General features: G+C 38.0%; 1 protein-coding gene across 1 annotated transcript in view; it reads left to right on the top strand.

Moving 5' to 3' along the window:
* Nucleotides 1–18,012, top strand: part of TFAP2D (transcription factor AP-2 delta) — a 61,651-nt gene that overhangs the window by 12,867 nt on the left and 30,772 nt on the right. The window contains exons 4-6 of the mRNA XM_021692102.1: nucleotides 2,002–2,167; nucleotides 2,345–2,463; nucleotides 16,915–17,056. Of these exons, the coding sequence (XP_021547777.1) occupies nucleotides 2,002–2,167; nucleotides 2,345–2,463; nucleotides 16,915–17,056 (427 nt within the window). The remainder of the gene's footprint in view (nucleotides 1–2,001; nucleotides 2,168–2,344; nucleotides 2,464–16,914; nucleotides 17,057–18,012) is intronic.

The raw sequence follows: 18,012 nt of genomic DNA, 5'->3' as shown, positions 1-18,012 counted from the left end.
CTCTGAGGCAGACATTTGCATGATTTTCCACTATGTTGACCACAAGTTTAATGCTAGGAAAAGGGTTTCGGTTTGACAGTTGAGACTGTGACCTCTCAGATTTCAGCCTGAGGGCCAGTTTCCAGACATTCACATTGAGAACTTAGCCAAGTGTACAGGACTCATCTTCTAGTCTAAAGAGGGCTGGCTATTCTAATGATATCAACATCCTCTCTTCTGTTTTGGGGGGTCATTCAGGGTGATCACCAGCCTCAGAATGCTTAAGGAGAAAGACATTGGTCCCAGTACTTTCAGGGGAAACTTGGATGACTCCAAGACAGCCTGGAAGAATTCCAGGTGGTACAGGAGTAGAAACACTTTAAGAGTAGGGTAAAGTTAACCTGTTCTCTCAACCCAGGTCCAGGACCTCTTCGCCTTTTTAAACATCCTCCCAGGTTCCTTAGCCACTGTGCTCAGAGAACACACCCAAATCTGAATGCCAGAGACGTCAGCAACACAACATTCTCCCTGAGCACTTAGTAAAGGAGGGGAGGATCTATGTGGAAGGCAAGTGGTGAGTCCTAGACCAGGGCTTCTCAAACTTTACTATTCATGAACCACCTGGGGATCTTGTTAAAATGCAGATTCTGATTCAGAGGGTCTGAAGTTGAGCCTGAGATCCCACATTTCTAACAAGCTCTCAGGAGATGCCAATGTTGCCAGTTGAGGACAACCCTTTGAGTAAAAAGATTTTGGACAACACTCTCCTGCTTGTTTTTCTTCTTCCACCTACTTTTCTCTCTTTTCTCTCATAGAAGACCTTTTATGGAGAGGAGTCTTAAGAGCTCCCATAGTTGAAGAAATTAGATGTATGCTCAGGAAAGCAAGCCTTGAATTTGAACCTGCCAGTGAACCCCATAAGCTCTGTCCTCAGTTTGCTCAATGCATGAGGAGGCAGCCTTGAATGCCAGGGCTGTGTAGCCACCATGTTAGCAGTATGGACATTGGCTCAGGATTTTTGCAATATGGGAGGATTGGGCAGCAGGAAACTCTCCTCAATGATTATCATCTTGGGTCCTCAGGTCTACTTCAGGTGCCTGAGTTTAGGGAATGTACTCTTGTTGTCCTGGAGAAGAGCAAAGCTCAAGGGGCTTTCTGGAGCTTGGAGACCAAAGGCTTCTGCTTCAGGAGCCCCAGCATGGCAAAATTGCTTTGGTGATTTTGCTATTAGCAGTTATTTTTGCTTTGTTCCCTAATAGTAATAATGGTAACAACAACCCAAACAATAATATAATTGGCCATTAACACAATGTGACTCTTACTATGTTCTAGTCTTGTGCTATATTTGACTGTGTGTTCCAATCCTGAGGGCTGACATGTGGTAGAGAGATGTGACCTATCATCCACCCACATGGGTTGAAAGTTTATGACAATGGGTAGATTATTTTTGGTAGTACCTGGGAACTGAGTGATTCCAGTACTTATAGTTGGTAGGTGGATGAGAGAAAAGAGATGGCAGTTTTCAAACAATTTGGAAAAGAGTTTTCAAAACTTCTGTCTATATAGTAAGTCATGGATAAAATATATCCATCCATTGTGTCTATTGCACATACATGCACACACATATACAGAGCCATGGAAAAATAATACATACCCTCTGTGGGGGTAACTGGTGGAGTTTGGGGTTTTTAATTAATTGAAGTGTTTTTTGGTGTGTATGATGTCAACATTAGCACTGATGGGCCAGCCAGCTCTACGTAGGATGATAATTTTTTGCTTAAATTAAAAAATTGTACCCCCACAAACATGTTCTATATGATATTTGAAAGCTAAAACCTGTATTGTTATTTGAAAGGATGTCTTCAGAGCAGCTTTCTGAGATGATCCAGGTGACGTATGTATGAGAACATTCATTGCCATGTATTCCCAAATCCTAAATAGTGCCTTGATGTTAACTGTCTTTCGTGCAATTATCTTCTCTCACTGTCACTAATATGTAATATACTTTCCCCCTCCCTCAAGGTGGCACCTGTGTGGTCAACCCCACAGACTTGTTTTGCTCTGTCCCTGGCCGTTTGTCCCTTCTCAGTTCAACTTCCAAATACAAGGTGACGATTGCTGAGGTGAAGAGGCGCCTCTCACCACCTGAATGCCTCAACGCTTCACTCTTGGGAGGCATTTTGAGAAGGTAAGACAATTGTCTCCTGGCATGTCATGTCTTCCAACTGTACTGATATCATACTCCTCCACCCTCAGCCCTGAAGCCTTCGGTCTCACACTGAATTCCCCATCTGGTCAGGTCTTCTCGTCATTTCCCTCAGGATGTGAACTTTCAAAACCTAGTTTTTCTTTTGTTTTTGGACAGAGCGAAATCCAAGAATGGGGGTCGCTGCCTGAGAGAGAAACTGGATCGGCTTGGCCTGAATTTGCCAGCGGGGAGACGGAAAGCGGCCAATGTCACGCTCCTTACTTCCTTAGTTGAAGGTACGATTTTTCAGCTCTGCAAAGTAATGATACAAGGTTAGCAGTTCTTTGGACCTCAGGCTTGTTAGATCATGCTGTTTCATTTTTGTCTATGGTATTAAGCAAGACAGTTAAGACTTACAGGTGCATTTCCCAATTAATCATGATAAAGATGATGACATTAGACAACATCAGGTTTAGATAATTCATAAAATGTCATTTAATATACTAATCTTGGCAATAACACAGAAGAAGACAGTGCAAGATTTAAGTACTTCAACCAGTATTTCCTAAATAACAGCAACAAGAAAACTGGCGGGGCTATTGTCATTTTTATGATTGTTTATTTTAGAGTTCAGATAAATCTAGCTTAACTCATTATTCAGTGCAACATGATCTATAGGATAAATAATCACCCTTTATATAGGGTTCACAGGAGTCTAGCCATGATACCAAGCCTGAGAGCATAACGTGTTAATCCAAGTATGTATCTCTTAAAGTACCGTGATGTTCCATGGCTTTCTGAGTGGATAAGCTGAGTCAAAGAAGGGTTAAGGTTTATCAGTGGTATAGAGACAGAGGTAAAAATATATTCCCAGAAGTTATTTTTTTCCCAACTCACCTTTTCCTTTTTGTTTCTTCTGTAAGGACTAAACTACATAATTTTATTCAAACTTCTTTTAAGAAGAGGTATTATTGGAGACTTATTTTTCACTTTGTGGGGGAGCTTTTGAATGCCAAAGGAGAGTTCTTCCATAACCCAGAATGCTATTGTTTTAAATCTGAACAAAGGGGCCTTTTTACCAAAACTCACCTGAACACACCTGTGACACTTTTCTTGCATTGGTTACTCTCTTGTCTATAAGGCACTAAAGGAAGTGAAAAGTAAGGGAAACACAAAAACAAACATCTTGCCTTTATCCAGATTATCAATTCATACTATTTACTGTACAACTTTGTGAAGTAGTGTGTTCTAGACATTGGTCTGGGCAAAATTGCTTTGGTGATTTTGCTGTTAATAGTTATCTTTGCTTTGCTTTGTTCCCTATTTGTAACAGTGATAACAACAATAATATTATTGACCACAACCATCTAATAAGTGTTACTATTACTATGTTCTATGTCTTGTGATGTGTTTGCCTGTGTGTGCTGATACTGAGAACTGACAGATGGCAGAGGAAGTTGACCTGTCATCCACTCATATTGATTGGGGGTACTGGGGGAAGGACAAGGTAGAAAAAAATGACACATGGGGTTGATTCTAAAGGGAGACAGATTCCTGCTCAATTTAAGTAAGAAGATAATTATGATTATAACTATTTAACAATAGAACAAAACACTTATTCAGTATATAATGAGGTGGATTTAAGAATCATATGGGTGGTAAGACTTGACTCCCAACTCTGCAGGAGAATCAACTCAGGAGGTTTATTTAAAAATGCCTGGGCCCCTTCTCTAAACCAGCTGAAACTCAATCTTTGGGGGGGGATATGACCCAGGCATCTATACTTTTTTTCAACATCCCCAGTGATTCTGATGTATAATGAGGTTTAAGGATCATTGGTCTAAGTATTTCTCGAGATCCTTTTCACTTCCTAGGATGGACTGACTGTGAATTCTCAGGAAATTTGTAACTGGTGTGAAAATTAAAGGCCCTAAGAAAGATTGTTTTCTGTGGTGTCCGTGAAATACTGGCCAATAGAAGCTGAAGAGCCTACATAAAAGGGTATATTCACAAATCTTCTTACTGATTTTTATGGTAGCCAAGCCAAATCTTCATGATGTAGAGAAATACATCTTCTTTAATTTCAGACACTGTGATGGAACTGAGAAAAAGACATTTAGAGGCAAAGGGACCTTTTGCATCCCTTAACTCCCCACATATTATAACCCTCAAATGCACATGTACACTTTCTCTCTCTCTCTCTCTCTCTCTGTCTGTCTCTCTTCTCTCACACTTAAAAGTTTTATTACCATGTGTATATTCTCTGATTTTTATTCTATTCCATATTTTTGTGTTCTTTTTAAATGCTGATGATAAACCTACTAAATTCATTTCAAGACTCACACTGAGTCATGACCCACAGTTTAAAAAACTAGAAGTTGTCTTAAGACATGAAGAGAACCTAATACTTGAAGAACAAGGACATTCCATCTAAATTAAAATAGGCTTTATTTTATCTCTGGATGACAAGAAGAGCAGTTTTATTGTTGAGGACTCTCCTATATATTTTTATTCCTACATTTTGGTTACGTTGGTGATGACAGCTGATGACTCCTTTCCAGCCAGCAAGATGCCATTTTCTGCATTAGGCTCATAGTCTTTGGAATCCTGTAGATGATGTTGGTTGTATACAAAATAATGGTGACTCAATTCTGATTTATCAAGCCCCTGGAAAATTGACATAGTTAATGCTTTTCTTCAGTACTTTTGGAAGCTTGATCCTTTTTGAACTGATTCAGTTCCTTCAGGTTTATTTGCTTGTATAGTTTTAAGTGGTAAATTAAAACTTCCCCATATTTACCAGTTGGTGTTGGTAAGACTTTGAGTTGACCATGTCTTTGGGTGATACTTTTCTTCTTTTATCAAACATATTTTGTAAGAGCCAGCAACATTTCAGATTAATTTTTTCAGAAATTCCAAAACTAGATTCCTAGTCATCAAAAATGGTTCATCAACTTTCTGATAAATCTGTGGTCTTATGGGAAGGAATAGTATTTTTCTTACCATTTTTATTGCTATCTCCCCTTTACCTCCTAGATTTTCTGCAATAACCCATATGTATATTTGAATACCAATACCTAGTAATTTAGCTTCTCTTAAATGGCTCTCTTTTTTTAAAGTTTTTATTTTAATTCCAGTTAGTTAAGATACAGTATAATATTAGTTTCAGGTGTACAATATAGTGATTCAATCATTCCATACATCACCTGGTGCTCATCACAACAAGTGCACTCCTTAATCCCCATCACCCATTTTACCCGTCCCTCCACCCCCCTCTCCTCTGGTAACCCTTGGTTTGTTCTCTAGTTAAGAATCTGTTTCTTGGTTTGTCTCTCTCTTTTTTTCCCCTTGCTCATTTGTTTTGTTTCCTAAATTCCACATGAGTGAAATGATATGGTATTTGTCTTTCTCTGACTGACTTATTTCCCCTAGTATTATACTTGCTAGCCTCATCCATGTCATTGCAAATGGCAAGATTTCATTATTTTCTTTGGCTGAATAATATTCCATTGTATATATACCACAGCTTCTTTATCCATTCATCAATCGATGGACACTTGGACTGTTTCCATGTCTTGGCTATTGTAAATAAGGCTGCTATAAGCATGGGGGTGCATGTATTCCTTTGAATTAGGGTAAATACCCAGTAGTATGATTGTTGGATGGTAGAGCAGTTCTATTTTTAACTTTTTAAGGAACCCCCATACTGTTTTCCACTGTGGTTCCACTAGTTTGCATTTCCACCAACAGTACACCCATGTTCCCTTTCCCCTATGTTCTCTCCGACACCTGTTGTTTTTTGTGTTGTGGATTTTAGCCATTCTGACAGGTGTGAGGTGGTATCTCACTGTGGTTTTGATTTGCAACTCCTGATGGTAAGTAATGATGAACATCTTTTCATGTATCTGTTAGTCATCTGGATGTCTTCTTTGGAAAAATGTCTACTCAGGTCCTCTGCCCATTTTTTAAATTGGATTATTTGTTTTTTGGGTTTTGAGTTTTATAAGTTCTTTATATCTTTTGGATACTAACAATTTATCAGATATGTCATCTGCAAATATCTTCTCCCATTTTGTAGGTTGCCTTTTAGTTTTGTTGATTGTTTCTTTTGCTGTGCAGCTTTTTATTTTGATGTATCTTAAATGTCTCTTAAGACTGTTAATTGAGACTCTTACAGAGTTATTTCTCAAACATCCTGATGGCCCAATATATTATTACTATTCAATCACACACCCCACCTCCATTTTGCGATAGGACTTAAGCATAAGTGAGATAGTATCTAATTGATTTTATTTCTCATACACCAGACTTAGAAATAAATTTCATCATGATGTTACAGTACTTGTCAGGGCTTTTCTGGGGAAGATTTGAATACAGACTTGCCAATTGTTTCTATTTTGATAAAAATTCCAAAAAATAAAAGAGTAGTATGTGGAAACTCTGGTAGGCATTCCATGCAGAGGTGATATAACCTTTGTAAAGATCCAATTGGTGAACAGCAAGGTGCTTTTTATAATGAGGATTGAAATTAGCAAATGAACATTTGTTTTTCAAAAACTACCCCTGTCACTGACATAACAGTAGTTTGTTATGGTAGTCCAAATTTCCATGCTTGCCTTGGGCTTTCCATCATTCTGTTTTTAATTGTTTTAGAATAATTTTCCCCTGTATTTCTTTTAAATGGAGTCACGCAATTAATAGTGTCATCCTAACATTGTTCTCAAATCAACATATTAAAGTAATTATTTTGGGATTATTTTAGAAATTTAAAGGAGAGGGCTATTTAATGCAAATTTATATTTAAGTAATTCACAGCATTTCTGTTACAAATATCATTGTACTTAGTAACCACTGGGATGAAGTGGTTCACTTGAAACTGATTTCTTTCACCTCACAAAGTTGATTGAAAAGTGAACATTTTGGTAAGGCAGATATTTAGAGTGGGGATTTTTTGGGTCCATGTAACAGACATATTTGAGCTAGAATGAGGTATGAATGTTTGAATCTAGAGTCCTCAGAATGTAATAGTAGATCATTTCCCCCTTTTTATCCATATTTCTTCATCTAATGGGTTTTAGATATATAACTAATGGTTGATACAACTTCTTCCCCACTTTATCATAAACTTGCTGTTCTTTTTGTTTCCCCTTGTTTTAGTCATATTGCTGTGACTTCTTTTTTGTCTCATTCTGCTTATATATGACATCAAATAGATGTTACTCTCTGGAAAATATGGTGGATTAGAGTCGTTTAACCCAATGCACGTATCTTCCTGAGATCTTGGGATAATCCCAGCCTCTTGTATAGTGGTGATAATTCCATCTTTGGAAAACATTTAAAGAATTTGGCCAATATTATTGTTCTGATTCTAATACTCTTACTATATATTTATTATTTATGAATTAGCACCTTCTGTTAGCTGTCTTCTCTGTATTTTATTCCAGAACAACCTTTGCAGAGTTGGTGGTTGTTAAAACAAACATGAGGAGTCAATGATGGAGTTATTCCTGCCCATTGCTCCCCCACCCCCACTTGAGATTTTCCAAGATGGCCAAAGTTGCAGAGTGTTGCTGGAGGGAGGTTTTGTTCACCGGAGTGGAGTGCTTTCCTGGGACAGTTCTGCTGAATTTGCAAAAGCTCATGTAACATTCTGAGGCTACACCAGGAGTTCTGAAAGCACCGTTGAAGTCCTTAAACATAAATACCTTGACTTGCAGTTTGTTGTGACAGGGGGTCAAATCCTCTGTGTGTGTGTGTGTGTGTGTGTGTGTGTATTTCAAAACAGTGTGGGGCAGAGAAGGGTGTGAATATACACCAGCAAAAGAAAGGGGACCATTTACAAATACCTCATATGATCTCTATTCACTCTTTTTGAGTTTAAATCCTTCATTACTATTGTTTCGTTCTTTAGTTTCAAAAAATGTAAGCTTCCAGACCTTGCCCTGCACGTCTTACTTCATATGACCTAGTTGTCCCACTTGCAAAATGTATTTTCCCTTAGGCAAGTACGCCTCCCCTGTCCTGAATAAATTCACCGCTGAAATTTTGTCAGACTTTGAGCTGCTTACTTAAACTGACTCAGCTTCATTGTCTTAGTTTATAAATAAAGATCATAATATCTGTAATGGTTAGGACAATGTTAGCTGTTATAACAGTTAATTCCCAAATTTTCAGTGGCTTACCATGATAGAAGCTTATTTCTCAGCATAGTTTGAGGTGGGTGTTCCTCACCAGGGGCCTTTTCTCACGGTTTTAATCAAGGACCCAGAGTCCTTCCATCTGTAGCTATTCCCTTCTCTAGGTCCTAGGAGCCCGTTCATTGAACTCACAATAAGGAGAGACATGGTGGCAAAAGTACACAGCTTCTTACCCACCTTACTGCTGTTCACATTCCAAGAACTAGTCATGTGTCCATAACCAATTCCAGAGGTGGGTATGGGGGATACTAGAAAATGTAGTCTCTAGCTGGGCAGAGTCTTCTTAGCAGCAACGCTATATAGTATGTAAAGAAAGGACAAATCTTTGATGGTCCTTCATTCAACTCTGCCACATCTGTCTTGTACATCTTTTTTTTTTTTTAAAGATTGTATTTATTTGACAGAGAGAGAGACAGTGAGAGAGGGAACACAAGCAGAGGGAGTGGGAGAGGGAGAAGCAGGCTTCCCGCGGAGCAGGGAGCCTGACGCGGGGCTCGATCCCAGGACCCTGAGATCATGACCTGAGCCGAAGGCAGATGCTTAACGACTGAGCCACTCAGACACCCCTGTTTTGTACATCTTATGTAGGATTAAATATACTCACGTAGACAAGGACAACTGACTTGGCAATGAACTCTTTCCTAGAGAGGAGGTATAGTGAGTGAGTATAGGTATATCAAGTTTTCCTGATGTGATTAGTCCATGGCTTTTTATTTTAGGAAGAAGTATTGTTCACTGCTTGAGACTCATAGGATTCAAACACCAAAGTCCTTTGCCAAGTATTAGTGGTAATACATGCACAGGGCATGCTCAGCTTTAGATGCTCTTCTCATGAAATTTAGAACAAAACGGATATTCTCATTACCTTCACATGGTACCACGGTGGGTTTCTGTGGGAATCTGGAGCTGAAAGCTAGCCTTCAGGGACTCATGGCATGATTGTAAGTCTGAAAGGACCTTCATCCCATGAGTCTGGCCATTCCAGACTCACATTCCCACGTTAGTCCCTCCTTCAAGATAAAGGTTTCCAGCTTCCTTCTTAAACTGTGTGTGACATAAAAAGGCTAATAAATTGGCCCTTTGTAATAATAGCTCTAATTGGTGCTCACTTTGGTCAGACAGTCAGATGGAAGAGCTCAGTCACTAGGAGAACCTGGTGTTCCCTTTTGCATACAAACACTCTGTCGTGGACAATGTCTTGAGCACAGTTTTTGCATTTCAGAGCTGTCGGTGGAATTGGGCTCAATAAAGTAAATGCTAGTAGGGCCTGTGTGAATCATTTTAAGATCTGTCTTGGAAAAGCTTTCTGCCCCACCCCCCCCAGACTAAGGTATCACGTTATTTGTAAATTTCTTATTCTAAAGTATGGAAGAGTTTCTGAGAGACTCTGCTTTGATAATTGGTAATTAGATAACAATTAGATATTATATCTGGGAACTAGCACTTACCAGAATTTTCAAGAATTGATCTCCATGAATGAGAGATTGTATCAGACAACACTGTGGACAAATAGACACCATCTTAGGAGACGTGTTCTTAAGTCATTTGTAATATTACTCCCCTGATCTGCATCTTATGATTTCATTCATCTTCAGGGGAAAAAGGTATTTACGTGTAGGGGTAGAGGAAATAGGCTACTACCCATATGCTTTTGGGTCTGACTGTGTGCTTGGAGCATCCTTAAATTCCTGCTTTTACTCATTGCAAAAAGGCAAGTGTCTCCAAGCCTGTTTGGCTGAGTCCTGCCTGCCCTTGCCCGCTTTGGTCCATCTCACTGCTCACTCTTGCAAATTGTGCTGTTCACTTAAAAACACACGTCTCTGCATTACTTCCCTCGTGATTTTATTTTCTTCTTTCCATTATTCTGTCTTTCAATGTATATGTCTCGACTAATGTCCTTTTCAAACACGCAGTTTCTGCTTTATTTCCATGATTTACATTTATCAAAATCCATAGGTATTTTAGTAAAATTATAGACTGTAGTTCTTCCTATTGATGTCTACATCCTGCTGAATAACAGTGGCAGGTTTGGAATAGCTTGTGTTTTAATTTACAATAAATATTTGAGTTTAGATTTAAATCTCTCTAAGAATGGAGTCAGAGAGTAATTTTACTTTTGAATTAATATAACTTTATATAGATAATTGATTCAAATGGTGGAAAATTTAAAAGTTACAAAACAGCATCTTGTAAAATATCTGTTTTGCACTCTATTCCCTTGTTGTCCAGTTCCCCTCCTGGCAGAAAACAAATGGTGTCTCTATTTCCTTCCAAGGATATGTGTGTGTATGCATTGGATTTTTTAATTTTTAAAAGAAATTATAGTATTCTATACGCACTATTCTGCTGTCAGGTTCTTTTTTTCACACCTTATAATAGTGTTTTTTTCTCAGGGCTTACAAGTTGTCCATTCTTTTAAACACTCATGATATTCCCTTGTTTGAGTGTCTCATAATTTATTTAACCAGTTCTCTACTGAATATTATATAGATGTTTTCAATCTTCAGCTATTACAAATCGTGCTACAATGAGTAACCTTACACTTACATAAATAACTCCGTAGATATGCAACTTTTGGGTCTTTGCTAATTTGATGGGTAAAAAAAAAAAAAGGCTACCTCAGTTATGAAGGAGGTTGAGTTAGGTATTCCTAGAAGAATTTAATGAGCTTCTCTGTCTATTCTTTTACTTTGCCCTTATGGGATATTTTTAAATGTTTTTCTTAATGGTTGGTAAGTGTTCATTATATAACAGAAAACTGGCTGTATGTCTCTGATCTGTGTTGCAAAGCCTCCCCACCACTAGCTTTGGTTTGTCTGTTTGCTGTTACAAGTTTTCTGTTGGTTTGCTTATTTGTTTAGGTCTATGTCTTACAGACTTTTTGATATGAGTATAATCATATGTCTCATATATTTTATATCATGGTTTTTAGTTTTAACTGTAATATTTTAAAAACTTTTTTATTCCAAGACTATAAAAGAATTCTGCTGTGTTCTAATTACTTTGTGGTTCTATTTTTTATGTCTAAATTGTTGATCCATCTGGACCTTGTTTTGTTGTTAGATGCATGGTATAGATCCAATTTTATTTATTTCCAGATGGCCACCCAGTTGTCCCAGCACCTTTTCTTGAAAACCCATCTTTTCCCTGCTAGTATGAAAAGCAAGCTTCATCTCACACTATATCTCTCTGTACAAATACACCTTTTCAGTAGACTAATGACTTCGTTTCCTTAACAGTGCTGTCTGTCTCTCCTTCCACCATTATGTTTCCGTTTTTTGTTTTTATTTTATTTATTTATTTATTTATTTATTTATTTATTTATTTATTTATTTTAAGTAGACTCCATGCCCAATGTGGGGCTTGAACTCATGATCCTGAGATCAAGAGTCACATGCTTTACCAACTGAGCCAGCCAGGTGCCTCTCCTTTTTGTTTTGTTTTGTTTTTAGAGTTTATAGTATGTCAGCCAAATAAGGCAGAATTCTTTATGCAAAAGCCCTGATAGACAGAGGTCTTTATGGTTTATAATTGACTTTATAGTGACTGCCTTCCTTTTGTATAAGCCACAGAATTCTTTTATTTCATGAAGGTGTACAATTAATCCCTACATAATGCTTTCCCATCACCTTAGGACATGTTAATGTTGGCCTGAGATTACTTCAGGAGCTTCAAAACAGGCACATACCCAGAGATTGATTGTTATGGGTTGACACCCCTACATTAAAAACAAAAACAAAAAACCCCAGGTTACGGGAGCAGAAAGTGCTGAAAAATATAGGTACAGTCTATTTTATAAAATGCCTCCACTGATACAAGGATAGACTCTATTTTTATGGATTTTCTGTATAGTTCATTCTTTCTAGCAATTCTTTGTTCCGGTTTATCACCATTTCCTTTAGAAGTCTTCACAAGACTATTGTTGCAATTAACCAATAAGATCTTTGAAAGCTTTATCATGTGACAGATGTTTACTGAGTACCTATTATGAATCAGGTGCTGTGCTAAGTGTCTGGTGTGGAATGGGGAACAAAACTATTGCTTTGAGAAACAAAGTGTTTGTGTCTAAACAAAATCATCATTAAACTAGGGAATTACCACATTATAAGGCAATTGTTTATATCATAGACTCTATTATATGGAGTGCTACAGAGTACATTCCTTTCAGAATAGTTTGGGAAACCTATAATATATTAATTTTGTCCTTCAGCTCGATGGTTTACTGTGGCTTGATATTACAGTTTAGTTGATAGAATATCTTATCCAGGTTTGAAAATATTCTCAAATTTGCTTTTTTTTTAAGATTTTATTTTTAAGTAATCTCTATACCCAGTGTGGGGCTCAAACTTACAATCTTAAGATCAAGAGTCGGGTGCTCTACTGACTGAGCCAGTCAGGCACCCCTCAAATCTGCTTTCTAATAGGTGCTTCTTGGAATAATCCTACAGATAGATTTCAAAGTGCTAGTTTCCCATACATATAAATAAAATTGAAATCATAGATATGTGACTAGAAGTTAACACATATGAATTGTTGCTTTTATTTAATAACATTGGGTATTGCAATACTAAGTTAAACAAATTGTTTTTAAGGCAATATTGTTACATTGACAGTTGGTAAGAATTATATGGTGATAACAATATAGCAGTATCCTTTAGTGCAAATTAGTGTACTAGATGTTGATTTTTAATTGTCTGAAGTACATTTTCCCCTAAAATACAGTAACTCTAAAGGAAGGAAAAATCCTTAATGACTTATAAAAGGTTGAAAATCTGGTGTATTTATTTCTACTTAAAAATACATTTAGATCTTCTTCCTGTAAAATAATGTAGGAACCCAGAAACTCAGTAAAACAGGTGATCCAGAAAACATTTTCCCATTAACTTTCCACTTCTAGGCTGTATCAGTGCTGGACATTTAAACTTTTCCTAATATTTTCCCCTTAGTTGTTTACTTTTTGCTTTTGAGTGTGAAAAACGAGTGTCCTGACATCAGGGAGAAAATTCTTTTTTATGCTATTTTCATATTCTGTAATTTTACTTCTGCTAGCTTTTTGAGAGAGTTACTCAGTAAGAGTCACCTACCACTGATGTTATTATTGAAAAGAATGAATATTTCTTAGGGGTTTTTACTTTTTTGGAAGGGGGGTAAGCACTATTTGGCTTATAGACCCTAAAGCCTTGCACTTAACATACTCCTCTACAAGCAATAACCCTAACCCCCAAACATCCATCCTAATTCTAAAATATGTTTGAAATGACATGATATAAAATGGCCATCCATGCTAAAGTTAGTGTATTGCTTCGGTTGTGTAAAAAAGAGGGGAGGGTACCGGTTTATCAAGTGGCACAGTGCATTAAAATGTAAAAATGACTTAAACCTATTTTGCAAACAAAGAACTAGGGCATCTTGGGGCGCCTGGGTGGCTCAGTCGTTAAGCGTCTGCCTTCGCCTCAGGTCACAATCCCAGGGTCCTGGGATCGAGCCCCGCATCGGGCTCCCTGCTCGGCGGGAAGCCTGCTTCTCCCTTTCCCACTCCCCCTGCTTGTGTTCCCTCTCTCGCTGTGTCTCTCTCTGTCAAATAAATAAAATCTAAAAAAAAAAAAAAAAAGAACTAGGGCATCCTACTTCATATCACAAAGATATGAGGTGACACAACAATATTTGCCGTATGGAAATAGAAGGAAAAATGTTCTCGGCCTTTCCTAAATCACTGTTCCACCACAGGTTGCTGCACCCTCTTCTTGTTCACGTGGGAATTTTGTCCCACCACAAAGACAGAGAAGCTCATTGATCTTTATCTTCATGAATCAGTCAGATCCCCTAGAATCTTATTCACATGCTTTAAAAAAAAAAATTAAAAGGGTTGATTTATTTATTTGAGAGACAGAATGCGCATGTGCGTGCAAGCATGTAAGTGTGGGGCAGGGGCAGAGGGAGAGAATCTCAAACAGACTCCCCACTGAGCGGGGACCCCATTGTGGGGCTTGATCTCATGACCCAGGAGATCATGACCTGAGGGGATACCAAGAATCCGATGCTTAACTGACTGAACCATCCAGGCGCCCCTTCACATGCTTTTTTGATCCTAAAATTTCTATTTTTCTTAAACTCGTTGACTCTAAGATACCTGCTGTACAGGATTTAAATACAAATCTGTCCTCCTTACTGGATATCATGTGTATTTTAATTCATGGATTCATTTATTCATTCATTCTTGGGCCCTCACACACAAAGATTTTGTGGCATGATACACACATTTTAACTACGTATCAGAGTGTCTTCACTTGCCACTTCTTTTGATGTAGCATCGCTGTACATCCAGTAACAATGTTACATTGCAAGCAAGAGAAAGCAGTAAACAGAACTAAGGGAAGGAAGGATCTGGCTGTCAGTATAAATGTAAATAGCAGCTGTTCCATTCAAACTGTTTTAAAAACTACCACACGGTGAGAGCTTTGCATATAATGGGCCAGAATCAGGTTTTAGCATAAAATTTAGGAGACATGCTGCCACCCTCCTGTTTGCACCGTTTCACTTCTCCCACTACTGCACAAGCGGTGGAGGACAAATATATATGTAATAGTGTCTGTGAAAATGTTACCCAAATATCTTTCGGTGACAATATTGCAATATGCAGATATATCAATATACATAACTCAACATAATGTACGAAGATGACACTGTGAACGGGTTATTGTGTTAGGGGCAAGATACTTGTAGTCTCAAGATCACATGAGCTTATCCTCAGTCATGTGCTATGGCCACTGTTTCAGATTTTATACCTCAATTTTGAAATGTCTTGAATTATCTCCCGTCTGTCATTTTTCTAGCAAAAGTGGCCATCCTATATGGCATTACGATGTCTTTTTTTTTTTTTAAGATTTTATTCATTTGCCAGAGAGAGAGAGCACAAGCAGGGAGAGCTGCAGGCAGAGGAAGAAGGAGGCTTCCTGCTGAGCAAGGAGCCTGATGTGGGACTCCATCCCAGGACCCTGGGATTATGACCCGAGCCTAAGGCAGATGCTTAACAGACTGAGCCACCCAGGCATCCCACAGTGTCTTTTTTTTTTTTAATCTTTGTGCCATTTTTCTGCCAAATATGCACACACTTTCTTTCCTAATCAGTTAGGGGGATAAACTACTGGTAATAAGCACTTTAAAAATATTTCCTGTACATTGCAGCTTTATCTAAAACCATGACCCTTCAATAACTAGCACTTCCCAGACTCATCAATATAGGGACCCTTTCCGTGTAGTTATGTCCTCTTCCTATTTAGAATGGATGGCGAACAAGGATGTTTCCTACTACATGAATATGAAAATCTTAACTAAAAACCTGCCACTGCTTTGAAATGGGGGAGGGGGTTGGAAATCATTGATCCGTAATTCACAAGACATTATCTGATCTAATTCCCCATGTTGACCCTTTGAATGTCTGTAAAACACTTTATCTGTAACACTCATGTGATACGTGTAGTACAATGGCTTTATTATGTATAATAGCAACATAATGTCAGTAAACATGAGCAGATGAGAGTGTTCATATAGGTTGCAATGTAAATTAGAAAGTGCTACTAGGGTGTTTTTTGCTACTATTATGGGGATGATTGGCATTGTCCTAGAAACAGGGAGAGCCCTTTTATATCCCTCATTACTCCTACATAGCACTGCACCTTGAGCAAAGTAAGTGCTCAGTATATGTGCAATGAGAGCTTGCTTTTTTTTTTTAAGTTTTCATGCTCAGGTGAAATTTGACTTGAGCTTTAAAACTACTATTGTTTTCAAGGTTGAACTATATTGCCAAACCTTACTTCGCAGATAAGCCATTTTTACCTCACTTCTTACCAATTTACTCAGATTTAAGATGTTTGTGAAAGGCTAAAAGTTATTTATGATTTTATTATACTTAAAAAGCATTGTGTTTTTACTAATGTACATAAGAAGCATTGTGCACTGTGCTAAGAGGTACTGAAGCCTACCATGAAGCCTGATGATGCTGGTACTATGATCACACACTAGCGTCCTTGCAAACATAATGGTACGAAATTGATAACATTCACTGCTCTCCCCTTTCCAAAGTGTTTCAAGTTCTTTGGAAAGTTACTTGGACCCTTTGTCAATATTTTGATAGATCCCCTGGGAAAGATATCTGAATATTTCAAATATACTAAGGATAGATTGTAGGTCGATCAACAACAGAATGGCAAGCCCATGGAGCTTTTTCCCTCGGGCATTAATGTATAGGATCTGAGAAGCCAAACTGGGCTCGAGCCTCTAGGGAAGTCAAAACTCCTAGATCATTGTTCCTGTTTGCCCCTTCAGTTTTTCACGTACATCTGCCTGGTAAGTAGCTTCTCTGTTCCTCAATTTCTCCTCATCCTACTCTATCCCCACTCCAAAAGTCCTTTCCCTAGGATTATTTAGAATAAATAGGAAAAAATGATCCATCTGACCACAAGGAGGGATGAGGCTTGAGGAAAATATAAAGTGCTACTCTTACTGAGTTTAGACATTTGTGGAAAACTGACTTTTATTGTCTGCCAACAGGAGAAGCTTTACACTTGGCTCGGGATTTTGGCTACACTTGTGAAACAGAGTTTCCAGCCAAAGCTGTAGGAGAACATCTTGCCAGACAACATATGGAACAGAAAGAACAGACAGCAAGAAAAAAGATGATCCTAGCGACCAAGTAAGCAGAATGGGAAGTCTCTATATGCCTTCTCTCAGGTTTTCCATTTTCTTTGAGTGAGGGAAAGAGTCTAGAAAGTACCAGTTCTCTAAAGCAGAGGGTCTGAAGCTTCAGCAGCTAGATGTACTACACAAGGACATACCCTCACCCCCGGCCTTGCACCCATAGCAAGATTTACAAACTACCTTTGTTTAGTGATGATGAAAGTTTTTAGAAAACCTCTCCAGAATATGCAGGAGTTCTTAGGAGAAAAGTATGTTTAGGAAATGTAGATTCCAGGCAAATGTGTCATTAGCTGCTATGTGATTCGGTCGAAACCACTCACTGCGTCTTAACACATGAGGGTGAAGATCTTAAAACACTATGAATGTTTGGAGAATATGACAAAAGAGGACCCAGGTGTGTGAGAGGTAACATGGAGACCTCTGGGGCCAAGAATCACCATCAGTGTCCCTATCTTTTCTGGTGTATAATTAAGCAAATAATCCCTATACTGTCTCATCTCCTGTGGTGATACTGTCGAAAAGAAAAGGTATAATGTATGTGAAAGCTTCTGAAAAGTGTAAAGTTCAACAAAAATGTGAATTAAAATAATGACAGAGATGACATAGGAAAGTGGAGCTTGCATAAGATGAGTTCAGATTCCCTCAAACTTGAAAGTTCTTTGATAAGGAATGGAAGAACTACCATTGAGTGTGTAAAAACCCAACAGAACAGTAAATGCTGCTGCAAGTCATGTTCAAATTTTTAGAGAAAAACTTTTCAGGCAATAGCTAATTCTTGCTCTCTTTATTAAAATAAGTTATGCTACATAATAGACTATTAATAATCTTACCTAATTTCCTAACTGTATGTTCAGAGTTTAGAACTAATAGTCCCAGGTGGGTTAAGTTATTTTTTCTAAATTAGTTTCTTATTTGGGGAAAACTTTCAAAGAGACAATATAAAGTAGGTAA

Source organism: Neomonachus schauinslandi, chromosome 8, assembly GCF_002201575.2.
Source record: "Neomonachus schauinslandi chromosome 8, ASM220157v2, whole genome shotgun sequence".
NCBI classification, from domain to species: Eukaryota; Metazoa; Chordata; class Mammalia; order Carnivora; family Phocidae; genus Neomonachus; species Neomonachus schauinslandi.
Note: the sequence above shows the minus strand (reverse complement) of the source record. Positions and strands in the feature narration are given on the sequence as shown.